This window comes from Sapajus apella, unplaced genomic scaffold (assembly GCF_009761245.1).
Source record: "Sapajus apella isolate SASKATOON/1434 unplaced genomic scaffold, GSC_monkey_1.0 scaffold2, whole genome shotgun sequence".
NCBI lineage: Eukaryota > Metazoa > Chordata > Mammalia > Primates > Cebidae > Sapajus > Sapajus apella.
The window spans coordinates 67,508,943-67,523,780 of record NW_022436942.1 but is presented as its reverse complement, the minus strand read 5'-3'; the positions used below and the strand labels follow the sequence as shown (position 1 = coordinate 67,523,780).

Below are 14,838 nucleotides of genomic sequence, written 5' to 3'. Positions count from 1 at the left end.
ATGGCCGCACTTTAGATTATGTTTTTTCAGCTTCCTAAGATAGCATCATATCTCTGGTACAACCCATTATTTTCCAACAATTTTCCAGTATTTTACACCCCACCAGCAATGTGTAAGAATTCCTTATGATCCATATCTTCATCAATACCTGGTATATATCAGACTTCTCAGTTTTCACCCATCTATATGGCATAAAATGTTATCTCACTGAGGTCTTTATTTGCATTTCCTAAAACTAGCACTAACCCTGAATATTTTTTTAAAAACTGCTCGAGTCAGTAAATGTCATTCTTCCCTTAAGGGGCCTTGGCTCGGGTTCCGTCACTGGCAAAATAAGGGGTCCCCATGAACCAGTAATAGGAGCTTCAGTGTACCTGAAAATCAAATTGTATATCCATGTATTTCCCAAATCTGCTGGAGTTGTCATTCCGGAGCGTCCTGGCATTTCCAAAAGCCTTGGAATACAAAGTGTCATTCACTGTCATTTAAGCTCACCATGCTTGTCAAATTCCTGACCCAAAATAATATACTTATTATGAAAATGGAGGAAAGAGGGCGGAAGGAGCCAGGAAGGAGAGTCACGCTTTATCTTCTAAGAAGGAATCACCAACTAGAGAATTTAATGCCAAACACTAGATTTGGACCTGGGGAGAAAAAGGGAACAATATCGTCTTCCTGGAACCCAATCTAGAAATATATTGGAAATGATCTCAGGAGGGGCACATAGAACCCTAGGCCCATGCTGTTCTAGAAGGTACTACTGACGGCCCCGTCACCAGACTCCTTTTTATATCACCTTGTTCTGCCCAAAGGGTCCACTGTGAAAATCCCTTCAACCATAAACATCTTCATTTACAAAAAAGGCCACAAAAACACAGGAGAAAATGACTTGTTTGGTACCAGCCAGCAAGTCGGGAAACTGCAATAGTGGAAGTAATCATAACTAAAATAATTTTAACTCATTAATAGGAAAACTGTTAATAAATAATACAGTATTTTTGGTGCTTCCTAATTCTGCTGTGTGCTTTTTGTGCATCTGTTTCATTTAATCCTGAAAACGTCTTAGGCTGGGTGCAGTGGTTCATGCCTGTAATCCCAGTGCTTTGGGAGGCCAAGGCAGGTGGCTCGCCTGAGGTCAGGGGTTCGAGACCAGCCTAGCCAACATGGCAAAACCCCATCTCTACTAAAAATACAAAAATTAGCCAGGAATGGTGGCATACACCTGTAGTCCCAGCTACTTGGGAAGCTGAAGCTGGAGAATCACTTAAACCCATGGGGCGGAGGTTGCCATGAGCTCAGATTGCACCACTGCACTCCAGCCTGGGCGACAGAGCAAGACTCTGTCTCAAAACAAAAAAACAAACCAAAAAACCCAAATGTCTTCAAAGGTAGGTACTATAAGCAAACCTATTCAACAAATGGGGAAGTGAGCTTAGTTCCAGGTCACACCCCTAACTGTGACACTATCCGTGTGACCCGTTTTCTTTACAGTTTGACTGACCTGCTCAGATGGGATTTGTCTCACTTAGTGACCTCCCTGGAACTCCCTTCTATTGGTCTCCAGAGATCGCTTACCTCCAGCACTGGGTTGGAGAGCAGCAGTCTGTCACGGGCTATTTGTAGTGACTGTGTCATTGGGCAGGTCACTGCAAAATACTGGAGAATTTTCTTGGAGGCCTCCGTTTTCCCTGCCCCGCTCTCTCCAGAAATGAGGATGAAATGGTTACTTAGTTCAGAGCACATCATTCGGTAAGCGTTGTCGGCTATGGCGTAGCTGGAAGGGTGAGACAGAAACAAATTGGTTTTAATGCTACTTCCCTTGACCCTGACACCCACCAAAGAAGAAAAATGAGGTATTCCACCTCCAGGAAGCCACATCCAGACTGTGGTACAAGGACGATGAGCTCAAACAGATATCAAACCCCTTCCACGAGCTGGGTGCGGTGGCTCATGCCTGTAATCCCAGCACTATGGGAGGCTGAGGCAGGTGGATCACTTGAGGTTAGAAGTTTGAGACCAGCCTGGCCAATGTGATGAAACCCCATCTGTACTAAAAAAGATACAAAAATTAGCCAGGTATGGTGGTGCATGCTTGTAATCCCAGCTACTTGGGAGGCTGAGGCATGAAATTGCTTGAACCCGGGAGGCAGAGGTTGCAGTGAGCCGAGATCACACCACTGCACTCCAGCCTGAGTGACAGAGCAAGACTCTGTCTCAAAAAAACAAAAACAAAAACAAAAACAAAAAAACCCAAACCAAAACACCCTCTACCACAACCCAATGACTGATCAAACATAAAGTGTACTAGATGTCAAAACTCAAATAGTAGAAGAGTTAAAAGGAAGAATTTGAACAGTAATTTTTTTTTTTTTTTTTTGAGATGAATCTTGCTCTGTCACCCAGGCTGGAGTGCAATAGCACGATCTTGGCTCACTGCAACCTCTGCCTCCCAGGTTCAAGAGATTCTCTTGCCTCAGCCTCCTGAGTAGCTGGGATTACAGGTGTGCGCCACCACACCTGGCTAATTTTCATACTTTTAGTAGAGATGGGATTTCACCATGTTGGTCAGGCTGGTCTTGAACTCCTGACCTCCAGATCTTCTCGCCTCGGCCTCCCAAAGTGCTGGAATTATAGATGTGAGTTACCATGCCCCGCCTGAAAATATTTTTTAAAGTTCACCAAATGTTTTATAAGAATAAGCCAGCTACTAAGTTACATCTCCAGGAGATGTTCTATTAACTGCAGGTGAAAATAACAATCTTGTCTAAATACTAAATAATTCAATGAATCCAATAAGATCTCATGTATTTTTTCCCTTAAAACCTAGAATGCTAAGAATGGAGTGGCAGGAAACCAAAGAGATTAACAAGCTTCAGCGATATCTTTAGGACAAGAGGTAAAACTATGATAAGTACTTTATCCTCAAGATTGACACCAAAGCATGAAGGTATCCCAGGAATATAATCTGAATATGAGGCAGAGTTCCAAAGCTATTTCAGCTTTCAATACATGGTGGTGGCCAGGCATGGTGGCTCATACCTGTAGTCTCAGCACTTTAGGAGACTGAGGCAGGCAGATGGCTTGAGCCCAGGAGTTCGAAACCAGTTTGGGCAGCACACTGAAACCCTGTCTCTACAAAAATTAGCCAGGGTGGTGGTGTGTGCCTGTAGTCCTGGCTACTTAGGAGGCTGAGGTTGGAGGATCACCTGAGCTCTGGGAGGTAGAGGCTACAGTGAGCGATTATCGTGTCACTGCTCTCCAGCCTGGGTGACAAAGCGAGACCCTGTCTCAACATACATGTGGTGGTGATGCAGAAAGATTTATAAGGGCCTTAGAAAGTGGAATAGCTGAGTCCCTAAGACAACAGAGGTAGAATCTAAATATTAGCCTAGACATCAAGAGGGAGCAAAACTGGAAAATTCAGCAAAGCCTGGGCAAGGAAAAATTGCTCACCTTTCCTTTTTTTTTTGTAGTTGTTGTTTTGAATGTTAATTAACGATTAGAAAGTTTGGGCCGGGCGTGGTGGCTCGTGCCTGTAATCTCAGCACTTTGGGAGGCCAAGGCAGGTGGATCACTTGAGGTCAGGAGTTCAAGATCAACCTGGCCAACATGGTGAAACTGTGTCTCTTCTAAAAATACAAAAATTAGCCAGATGTGGTGGTGGGTGCCTGTAATCCAAGCTACTCAGAAGGCTGAGGCAGGAGCATCGCTTAAACCCAGGAGGCAGAAGTTGCAGTGAGCCGAGATTGCACCACTGCACTCCAGCCTGGGCAACAGAACAAGACTCCATCTCGGGGGAAAAAAAAAAAAGAAAGAAAGTTTGGCCAGTTAGGCATAGTGACAAACAAACAGCATTATTTACCAGAAAATATGGGTTATACGTTATTTTCCAATACAAGGGAAAATTATTTTAAATGGTGAGGTTTTAAGGCCTAAAACTGTCCTTAACTTTGTGAAAACTGATATCAAAATGGTTCTATCTCCTAGGCTCTGTGAAATGGCTCTAGAAACCCTGAATTAATGTGTAACTACACAGTAATCTCTAACTACATGCAAATTTTTATTTTAGTTCCTTTCAACTAACTTCTGAATTAAATGAGAAATTGAAACAGATTTTTTTACAGAGTCAGTTACATGTTAAGAAGGAAACACGGTGTTTGGAGACAAGCAATCTAAGTTCAGGTGAATAATTCTACCCTGACAGCTTATAGTGTTACATAAAAACAGAAATTCTGGCCATACTGCAGGTGAGTATGTATTTTCAAACATTTGCAAAAAACAGAATACAATGTTATGTACTAAATATATAATCACCCTTTACAAATTGTTATTACCATGTGTTATACATAGGGGAGAGGTATGAAGAAATTTGCACCTCATGCTTCCACAGCCCTGGTAAGTTTCTACCAAAGAGCTGTTTTCTCAGCTGCTATGATACTCAGGCACCAGTAGATGGCACTCTAGCAATCCTCTTCCCAGAGAAGACATCTCTCCTGCCACACTCAAATTTCTCAGCAGTTACAAAAAGGTTCTACCTCTTTTCATATTTAAGCTGAGATTCCATGAAGACCTTCTAAAGTTTTCTACTTCCTTGGAATACTTACTTCACAAGAAGGCCAGGGCTTAAATAAGGTACAGAACCTGATAAACATGCATCAAGGATTAAATAGATGGATGGATGTATTGATGGACAGGTAGGTAGATGGATGGATAGGTGGATGTCTGGATAGGTGGATGGCTGAATATGTGGGTGGATGGATGGATAGATGGACGGATGGGTGGATGGGTGAATGGACAGACAGGTAGATGGATGGATAGGTGGATGAATGGATGGGTGGATGGGTGGGTAGGTGGATGGATGGATGGACAGATGCATGGTGAGAGGGAAGGAGAGAGAGAGGAAGGGGAAAAAGAAAAATATTCCTAGTGATGATCCTGTGAATGCTACTTACATATGTGGTGGCAGTTCAAAGAAATTGACCCCTTGATAAAGTTCCATCTGGCTCGCAGTGTAGATTCCAAGCTCCTGGTATGGATTCACAGACACAAGGAGGGTGCCAATATATGTCTAGAGAAATGAGCCAAAGCACAAGTGAGGAATTTTGGGGTGCAAAAGACTGTCACACATTATGATCCCCACGAGTTCCTTCTATATGGAGGCTTTAACATGATAAATCAGACGGGTGGGGTCTCTGCTGGGAATTTACATGGTGGGGATATGTGGATGACAGCAGACAAACAGTGGAGGGATAAAGACAGCTGCAGTGAGAGATCGGTGTTAAGAAAGGTATACACAGGGTAATGAGGGCACAAACAATGAAGGCAGGCCATATTAGCAGGCATGGGGAAGGCTTCTTCTTGTGTGCTTTTTTCTTGAGACAGAGTCTCACTTGCTGTCCAGGCTGGAGTGCAGTGGCTCGATCTCGGCTCACTGCAACCTCTCCCTTCTGGATTCAAGTGATTCTCCTGCCTCAGCCTCCCACACCTGAGATTACAGACATCTGCTACCACCACACCCAGCTGATTTTGTATTTTTAGTAGAGACGGGGTTTCATCATGTTGGCCAGGCTGGTCTTGAACTCCTGACCTCAGGTGGTCTGCCCACCTTGGCCTCCCAGAGTGCTGGGATTACAGGTGTGAGCCACCATGACTGGCTGGGAAGACTTCTTTAGGTGACATCTGAACAGGGCTTGGAGGATGAGGAGCCATCCGTGAACAAAGTAGGCAGGAAGGGCATTTCAGGCTGAAGGGGTACATGTGGCAGGCTAGGGGCACTGGAGGCCATTGTGGCTGAAGCCCATGAGTAAGGGCAGAAGCAAGAAAGGATGTCGAAGACAGAGCAGGCTCAGACCATACAGGCTCCGTGGGCTACCACCAGAAATCGAGGTTTTATTCCAAATGCAGTGGATGGCAGAGATACCACCCTCCCCTACTGAAATGAAACACCTGTCCTACAAAGATTTCATGATGAAAATGCCAAAAGCAATTGCAATGAAAACAAAAATTGACACATGGGATCTAATTAAATTAAAGAGTTTCCGCACAGCAAAAGGAATTATGACCAGAGTGAACAAACAGCCTACAGAATGGGAGAGAAGTTTTGCAGCCCAGCCATCTGACAAAGGTCCAATATCCAGAGTCTACAAGAAACTTAAACAACTTTACAAGAAAAAACAACCCCATTAAAAAGTGGGCAAAGGGAATAAACAGACACTTCTCAAAAAGAAGACATGCATGCAGCCAACAAACATATGAAAAAAAAAGATCCACATCACTGATCATTACAGAAATGCAAATCCAAACCACAATGGGATACCATACTATCTCATGCCAGTCGGAATGGCAATTATAAAAGAGTAAACACACACACACACACACACACAAACCAAAAAAATAGATGCTGACAAGGCTTTGGGGAAAAAGGAACACTTTTACACACTTGGTAGGAGGGTAGATTAGTTCAACCATTGTGGAAAGTGCTGTGGCGATTCCTCAAAGATCTAGAGGCAGAAATACCATTTCACCCAGCAATCCCATTACTGGATACATACCCAAAGGAATATAAATCATTCTGTTCTAATGATACACACACACACACACATATGTTCATTGCAGCACTATTCACAACAGCAAAGACATGGAATTAACCCAAATGCCCATCAATGATAGGCTGGATAAAGAAAATGTGGTACATATGCATCATGGAATACGATGGAGCCATAAAAAGAAACAAGATCACGTCCTTTGCTGGGACTTGGACGCAGCTCGAAGCCGTTATCCTCAGCAAACTAATGCAGGAACAGAAAACCAAACACTGCATGTTCTTGTTAATAAGTGGGAACTAAACAATGAGAACACATGGATACATTTTTGGGGAGAGGAGGGAACAACACACACTGGGGCTTGTTGGTGAGGACAGAGGGCATCAGGAAGAATAGCTAGCAGATGCTGGGCTTAATACGTAGGTGATGGGATGACCCACGCAGCAAACCACCACAGCACGTTTACCTAGGTAACAAACCCGCACATCCTGCACACGTACCCCTGAAGTTAAAATAAAAGTTGAAGATACAAAGAAGAGAGAAATACCTCCCCCGAAACTATCACGTGAACAGATAACTTTCGGAGGGGAGCGTGTAACCTGTTTTATGGTCCTTAATGGTCTCTCTGGCATGAATGAAAGCAGGATGGGTGGGCCGGGCGTGGTGGTGCACGCCTGTAATCCCAGCACTTTGGGAAGCCAAGGCAGGTGGATCACCTGAGGTCAGGAGTTCTGAGACCAGCCTGGCCAACATGGTGAAACCCCGTTTCTACTAAAAATACAAAAAAATTAGCTGGGCGTGGTGGCGCACGCCTGTAATTCCGGCACTTTGGGAGGCCAAGGCAGGTGGATTACCAGAGGTCAGGAGTTCGAGACCAGCCTGGCCAACATGGTGAAACCCCGTTTCTACTAAAAATACAAAAAAATTAGCTGGGCATGGTGGTGCACACCTGTAATCCCAGCTACTCGGGAGGCTGAAGAAGGAGAAGTGCTTGAACCCGGGAGGCAGAGGTTGCAGTGAGCCAAGATCAGGCCACTGCATTCCAGCCTGGGTGACAGAGTGAGACTGTATAAAAAAAGAAAAACAAAACAAAACGAGAAAGCAGGATGGGTATACCAACCAACCTTCTAAAATTGAGCAGAACGCTCTGGCTGCTGGCACTGACGTCCCCAGAGTCCAGCATTACACTCTACTCATATTCAAGATTTTCACTTACTTATATTTATAATATAACCACTAACATAAGGCTTCTTGAAATACAACTATGAATAAACAAAGAGCTCTAAGCTCTTATATAGAAAAACGTTAATATACTCCTTTGAAAATACGTCTGGTATTCTCAGATTCTCAGCTTGTAGCTGTTTCAAATACAGGACGCACTAAAGTCTACATCAGGATTATGCTATAGCTGGGTGTGGTGCTGTGCGCCTGTAATCCCAGCCACCTGGGAGGCTGAGGCAGGAGGAGTGCTTGAACCCAGGAGTTCAAGACTAGCCTGGGCAACATGGGGAGACTCATCTTAAACAAACCAACAAACATTACACTAAAATCATTCTAACTAAAGTCTCCAATCTCCAGGACAAAAACCAGACAGAGAACCAAAACAGAATTCTTACGAAAACTTCATATTAATTCCATCAGTAGAAATGCAGGGTGGAAGCCAGTCTCTGAAATTTATCAGTTCAAATCAGAAGCATTTAGCTTCATGATGATGACACTGTCCTCCCATTTGTGCTTCTCTGTACTGTGCTATTTTTCCTTTGCCTGTACATAAAATTAGCTATTATTTTTCTCTTTCTACAATTAGGGGTGATAATTCTGAAAGTTATGCTGTGGGATGTGCACTCTAAGAAACACCTTATTTATTCATTCTGGTAACCTTGGTTTCAACATATAGATTAAGTCACGGGCACCATTACAAACAAAATAACTGTAAGACAAATATTTTTCAACCACTTCTGACTGTCTAATTTACCCTTGACAAACACCCAAGTCACATACAGGGACACTATGAAGTTTACCTTAGAGGAATTTGCCTGATAGTTGACTGTCAAATCAGAGTGTGGTGATAAACGGGAATTTAATAAAAACTGGCTTTTGAATAAAAACTGGATGTGACAAGATCAATCTGAGAAGAGTTTGGTAAGTGCTGCATCCTTGACCCTTGACCATTCATGGGGTGTGGTGGACCGCTCTTATTTTTGCTTGCTTAGTATCTCGGCTCCTCTCTCCCAACAGATTCCTTTGGGGAACCCTCTTCCCCAACTATTAGTCTATATGGCCTGGGGTTCTGACTCCACCCCTCATCTCCAGGGGTGGGCCTGGTAACCCAGCCTGGCCAATCAGAATCGTCATTTCTAGCCATGGGAATGGGCTCAGAGACAGGCACATGACCCAAAGTGGGCCAATCAAAGCTGATCAATGTCAGCTTGGGCCATTTACTAGAGTTTTTTTTCCAAGAGGATGGGCTCACTTCTCAGCAGCAACCCTAAGCTGATACAATGTCAGCCTGGATCTGAGAGCAACGATCTTCCTGCTATGCACCTGAGAAGAAAATGGATGCATAAGAAAACAGAGCAGAGGTCAGGCATGTCTGTAATCCCAGCACTTTGGGAGGCCAAGGTGGGCAGATCACGAGGTCAAGAGATCAAGACCAGTCTGGCCAATATGGTGAAACCCTGTCTTTACTAAAAATACAAAAATTAGCTGGGCGTAGATTAGCTGGGTGTGGTGGGGCACACCTGTAGTCCCAGCTACTCAGGAGGCTGAGGCAGAAGAATCGTTTGAACCCAGGAGGCGGAGGTTGCAGTGAGTCGAGATCATGCCACTGCACTCCAGCCTGGGTGACAGAGCAAGACTCTGCCAAAAAAAAAAAAAAAAAAGAGATGGAAAAAGAGTCTCCAGACATTGTATGAAACCATAGATCTAATCCTAGGCCCCTACAGTTACAGGCATGGACAGATTCCCTTTTGTGACTTAGGCTGGTGTAAGTTGGGTTTCTATCATGGGCAGCCATAAAAGTCTTAGCACAAAGGATCGAAGTACATCTAAGAGTGGTCCCTCAGTATCTCCCATTAATGTCTAACCTAATAGAGTGATATTATTCACAGTCATGAAAGTCTTGAAGGCAAGAAGTTAACAACTACCCTAGAAAAACATCTGAGAAATGGGTTACATTACGTATATGATGTTCTTGCTGAAACGCTTGCGGAGGTTGTCAAGAAAGGCAGATTCGCTGGTGTATGCGTCCAGTAGCACAAAATCCTGAACCCCGACCTTGTCCCGGGCAGTCAGCGCCCCTTCCATGTGCAGACGGATGTGTTTCCTCCTCACTTCTTCTTTCTACGGGAAACAGAAGATTCTTTGGCAACTCGTCTATTTGGTAAAATTTATAACACGTCTAATGCATGGAAATAACAAGATCCTAAACCCTGGGGCAATAAAGAGCTGGCATTAAATTATGCTGTCTTCACTTAGAGCTTACAATATGGTTGGGGATACGAGATCATAATAAAAAAAATAGGAATAGCAGCAGCTGACAGGAACCAAGTATTTACTAAATGCTTGACTTGTACTGTTTCATTTGATCTTCATTCTGACCCTATGAAATACTGTTATGCCATTCTACAGATGAGGAAACTAAGGCACAGGACTGTCATAAGCCACACCCAAGATCTGCCGAAAGATGGAGCTGGAAAATGAATCTAGACAGCATACCCAGACTTACTTTCCTGACAACCCTGTACTCAATAAACGTTTTTTTAAATTAATGTTTCCTTTATGTTGATTAGTCAAGCTTGAATTTTCTTTTTCTTTTTTTTAAATTAATTTTCCTTTATTTCAACAAATGCTAATTGTGTAAACTCACTTTGTAACTCCCACATGAGTGGTGGGGACTTTGGGCCAGACAGGGACATTCTTGCTACAGAGGAGTATTTAAGGAAGGACAAACTTGGACTGTTCCTCTCCAAGGATGGGCTTCAGACCTCACTGGAGATGTGGTTGCAGCCCACTGAATGGCAAAGAACCTCAGCAGGACACCAGGGCTGGAGCTGGTTCAGTCACTGGGCAGGCAACAGGAATGACCTTCCTGAGCACAGCCGCTGCTGGTTGGGAGACCATGGAGGGGACCAAGGCAAGCAACTCTCCAGGGCTCAGGTAAGCTGCGGCCAGAGGGCAGGTGTGCACTGGGAGAGGGAAAACAGTAGTGGGTATGAAGCCTGGAGTGTGTGATATCTGTGTCATGAGGGCTGTAACAAAGTGGTCACCAGGCCCTTGGCCAGAGCTGTGAGGTCACTGAGGGACTATGTGCTCTAGGCACACAGTATATGTCCCACCCACATATCACTGTGCAGCAGAATGTACAGCCTCAACACAAGAAAAAGCAAAACACAGCAAAGGACATCAGGAAGAGAAGCCTCCTGCCATTGCAATGTCCCTCCAGCGCCCTCTAGTGCCAAAAATGACATCGTGTTCACTTTAAGTAGAAATGCCTAAAGAGTGCAGTTTGTTAATGCCCAGCAGGTAATGAAGGGTGAATTTGGATCTGAGAGGCAATAAATTGACAACTGGCACATATGGATATATGCAAAGGTCCTAGCACAGCCAAAGCAACTTGCAAAAGAAAAACAAAGCCAGAGTAAGACTGTTTAATAAGACTGTGTGTCAATTCAGTGCAGACATGGAAATATTTCTATCCAGTGGTGTAGGAGCAACTAGATATTTATAAAGAAAAAAACTGCAGTTGGGCGTGGTGGCTTACAGCTGTGATCCCAGCACATTGGGATGCTGAGGTGGGAGGATTGCCTAAAGCCAGGAGTTGGAGACCAGCCTGGGTAACACAGGGAGACTCCCATCTCTATTTAAAAATATATAAATATAAAAGAAAAAGAAAGTAAAAGTATATTTCAGTCCCTATGTTACATTACACTACACACTACACACACACAAACATACATAAACTTGAGATGTATCTTAGACCTAAATGCAAATTAAAAATCTATATAAAGCTACTGGAAGTAAACAAGGGGACTATCTTTGTAACCAGAGGAAGGCAAAGTTTTCTTAGATGAGAGCCAGGAAAAAAAATAATAAACAAAATAAGAAATCAGGCTTCATCAAATATAAAGCTTCTCATTAGAAGACACTGTTAAGAAAATAGGCAAGTCACAGACCAGCAGAAAATATTCACAAAATATATAGCAGCAAAGAATTTGAATCCATAATAAACAGTCCAATAGTAAAAAGACAAACTCAATGAAAATTTGGCAAAAGACTTAAATAGATACTTCACAAAGGAAGATAGACAAATTGGCAATAAACACATAGAAAAATGGTCAACACTTAGTCATCAGGAAAACACAAAACCACAATGAGATACCAGAACAGTTAAAATTAAAACAGAACTGTTCTGAACCTCAGAACAGTTAAAAACACTGACACCACCAAACACTGGCGAGGATGCGGAGCACACAGAATTCTCTTACGCTGCTGGTAGGAATGCAAATCTTTGGTAAAAGATCTGGCAGTTTCTAATGAAGTTAACCATGCCTCTATTCTTTGATCCAGCAATTCCACTCCTAAGTATTTACACAAGAGAAATGTAAACATACGTCCACAAAAAGACTTGAACATGAAGTTCAACTCATGCTCAACTTTATTCAGAATGGCCCCTAACTGGAAACAATCCAAATCCCCATCAACTGAAGAATGGCTGTGGCCCATCTGTACAACAGAAGGAGGACAGCAATAAAAGAGAAATAACGGGTACACGCAACAGCATGGATGACTCTCCCAGACATTATGCTGAGTGAAAGAACCCAGACACAAAAGAGTCGTACTGTAGGGTTCCATTGATATGGCACTCTGGGACAAGCAAAACTAATCCACAGTGAAAAATCAGAACATTTGTTGCCTAGTTGGAGAGGTGTGAGGCCAAGGACATTTTTAGAGTAATGGAAACGTTTCATATCGTGATGTGGCTGTGGGTTACATGGGGTCAAGATAAATTGTTAAAATTGTGTGCATTTCACTATGTGAATTTTATTTTTGAAAAAGGACTGTAAAAAATAAGTGGGGAGGAGGTGGGGATTGGCTGGAGGTATGAATGAAAACGGAACGGCAGAATATTAATTGCTAAAGCTAGGTGGTGGGTAGAGGGGGTTTATGATACTATTCTGTTGACTTCGTATAAATTTGAAGTTTTCCATAATAAAAAGTTTAAAAAAACGGAATGGCCACCAGATGTCTCCCTACACTAGCCAAATGGAGCTAGAAGAGCCGTAATCACTAGCAACCTAACATTCAAAACAGTGCATTTAGATAAAACAGTATTTTAGTGATTCCAGGCTAGGTGTGATGGCTCATGTTTGTAACCCCAGCACTTTGGGAGGCCAAGGTAGGGGGATTGCTTGAGCCCAGGAGTTCAAGACTAGCCTAAGAAACATGGTGTAACTCTGTCTCTACGAAAAATACAAGAACTAGCTGGGTGTGGTGGTGTGTGCCCGTAGTCCCAGTTGCTTGTGAGGCAGAGATGGGAGGATCACCTGAACCTCAGGAGGCTGAGGCTGCAGTGAGCCATGATTGCACCACTACACTCCAGTCTAGGCAACAGAGTGAGACATTGTCTAAAAAAAAAAAAAAAAAAGAAAGAAATATTTTAGTAATCCCAAGTATTCCCATGCTGTACCACATATAGCATAGCATAATGATTAAGCATAATAATGAAGACTTATAGCATAATGATTAAGACTTTGGAACATGAGTCTTTCCAAGTTCAAATCCCATCTCTGTTGCTTCCTGGCAGTACAAGCTTGGGAGAGTCCCAAGTCTCTGTTTCATCTCTATAAAATGGAATGACAATTGTACTTACCTCATAGGGTTGTCAGTTTCACCAGAACCATGTAAAGCACATGGAACCATGCCAGGCACAATTTAAACTCAGTGAGTGCTTGCTTTTGGCATCACTAGTATCTATAATCACGATTGTTAGAAATAGAAATATAGTAAAGCAAAAAGTCTGATTAGGAGTCAATGAGCTCATATTAAGCTGGAGGCGGGCTGGTTTCTGAAACAATGTCTAGAGGTAGACCCAGAAATAGTGCAGTCAGGTTGCTGCAGGCAGAGGATACGGAGATTAACCAAGCTTCTCTCTTAGCCTGGTCCTAAGGATGGGAGCATGGTGTACTCCTGCAGTCAGCCTAGGAACTTACGTGACTTGAATCCCAAAGAAGTTTGACAAAACCTTGTAGATTAAGTAACATGACAATGATTTTTAACTTGCAAGGGTCAGAGCACACTCCATTCACTTCAGGCTAGAGTTTTGCTTGTTGTAATATTTCAGTTCTAACACCTCAATTCCTTTGTCTGTTGATTTCCAGTTCTCTTTTAAACGGCATGGGAAAACAAGAGTGTCCCAATAAGACTGACATGAACCATCAAAGGCATGAATACTGGGACATAAGTGAGAAGGGTAATGAAGAAACTGGAGTGATTCAGCCTTGACCAAAAGATAATTGAGATTTATCGTAAAGAGAGCATTAAACCCAGATTAAATAAGAGGGAGGAAATTAAAGAGATCTTCAATCACACCTAAGAACATTAAATTAAATCAAATTAAGTTACATCTACGAAAGGACTCCATCTTTGGGGTGATAAAACGGTGGAGGATCCTAACTGTGCATATCCATGGTACAAGGATCAGACTGCCTGTCACAGGGTTCTGGCAGTTACGGTGACTGCAAGGTGATGGGGACTGGGTTAGACCCAGGAATGAATGGCCATCTCAGGGGTGTAGCTGCTGTCTGGCTCCAGCTGGTTGACATCAGGCACACATATAGGGCCTGTGTTGTCAGGCCTTCTGATTATTTAAGTCAGAAGTTTGGAATTACATTCGCAGTCCTACTGCACAATTTACCCTTGCAGGACGCTAGTTTGCAGCCTCTGCAGCAAGCCACTCTTTGTCTTGGGTGGTTTAGATCACTTGCTCATCTAAAAGCAAGAGAATCAAGGAAACACTCAAACCAGGACCATTATTTTGGAAGTATCACGTACTAAGTGATGATCTGACCACATCATCTTCTACATAATCAAATGCTTGACCCAGTATGTGGAGTGGAGTGAGGGTGGGGAGATGACAGGGAGGCCACAATATGTGGAAAGGTGGTGAGATGCCATGGTCGAGACAGAAATGCCTGCCAGCTCTTCCATGGGCTTCCCCACATTCACAAACGCCCTTGCAGTTAGGTAGAGTTGCTTGACTACTTCTGGCCCACTGGCTGCAAATACAAGTGACATT

At 43.2% G+C, this 14,838-nt stretch overlaps 1 protein-coding gene across 1 annotated transcript in view; it reads right to left on the bottom strand.

Annotated features, from left to right (window-relative positions):
• The window catches only part of MYO1H (myosin IH), a 62,043-nt gene extending 52,195 nt beyond the window's left edge, over nt 1-9,848 (bottom strand). The window contains exons 1-4 of the mRNA XM_032300993.1: nt 9,723-9,848; nt 4,953-5,068; nt 1,576-1,774; nt 375-455 (exon numbers count right to left, since the gene is read on the bottom strand). Of these exons, the coding sequence (XP_032156884.1) occupies nt 375-455; nt 1,576-1,774; nt 4,953-5,068; nt 9,723-9,848 (522 nt within the window). The remainder of the gene's footprint in view (nt 1-374; nt 456-1,575; nt 1,775-4,952; nt 5,069-9,722) is intronic.
• Nucleotides 9,849-14,838: the final 4,990 nt, after the last annotated feature.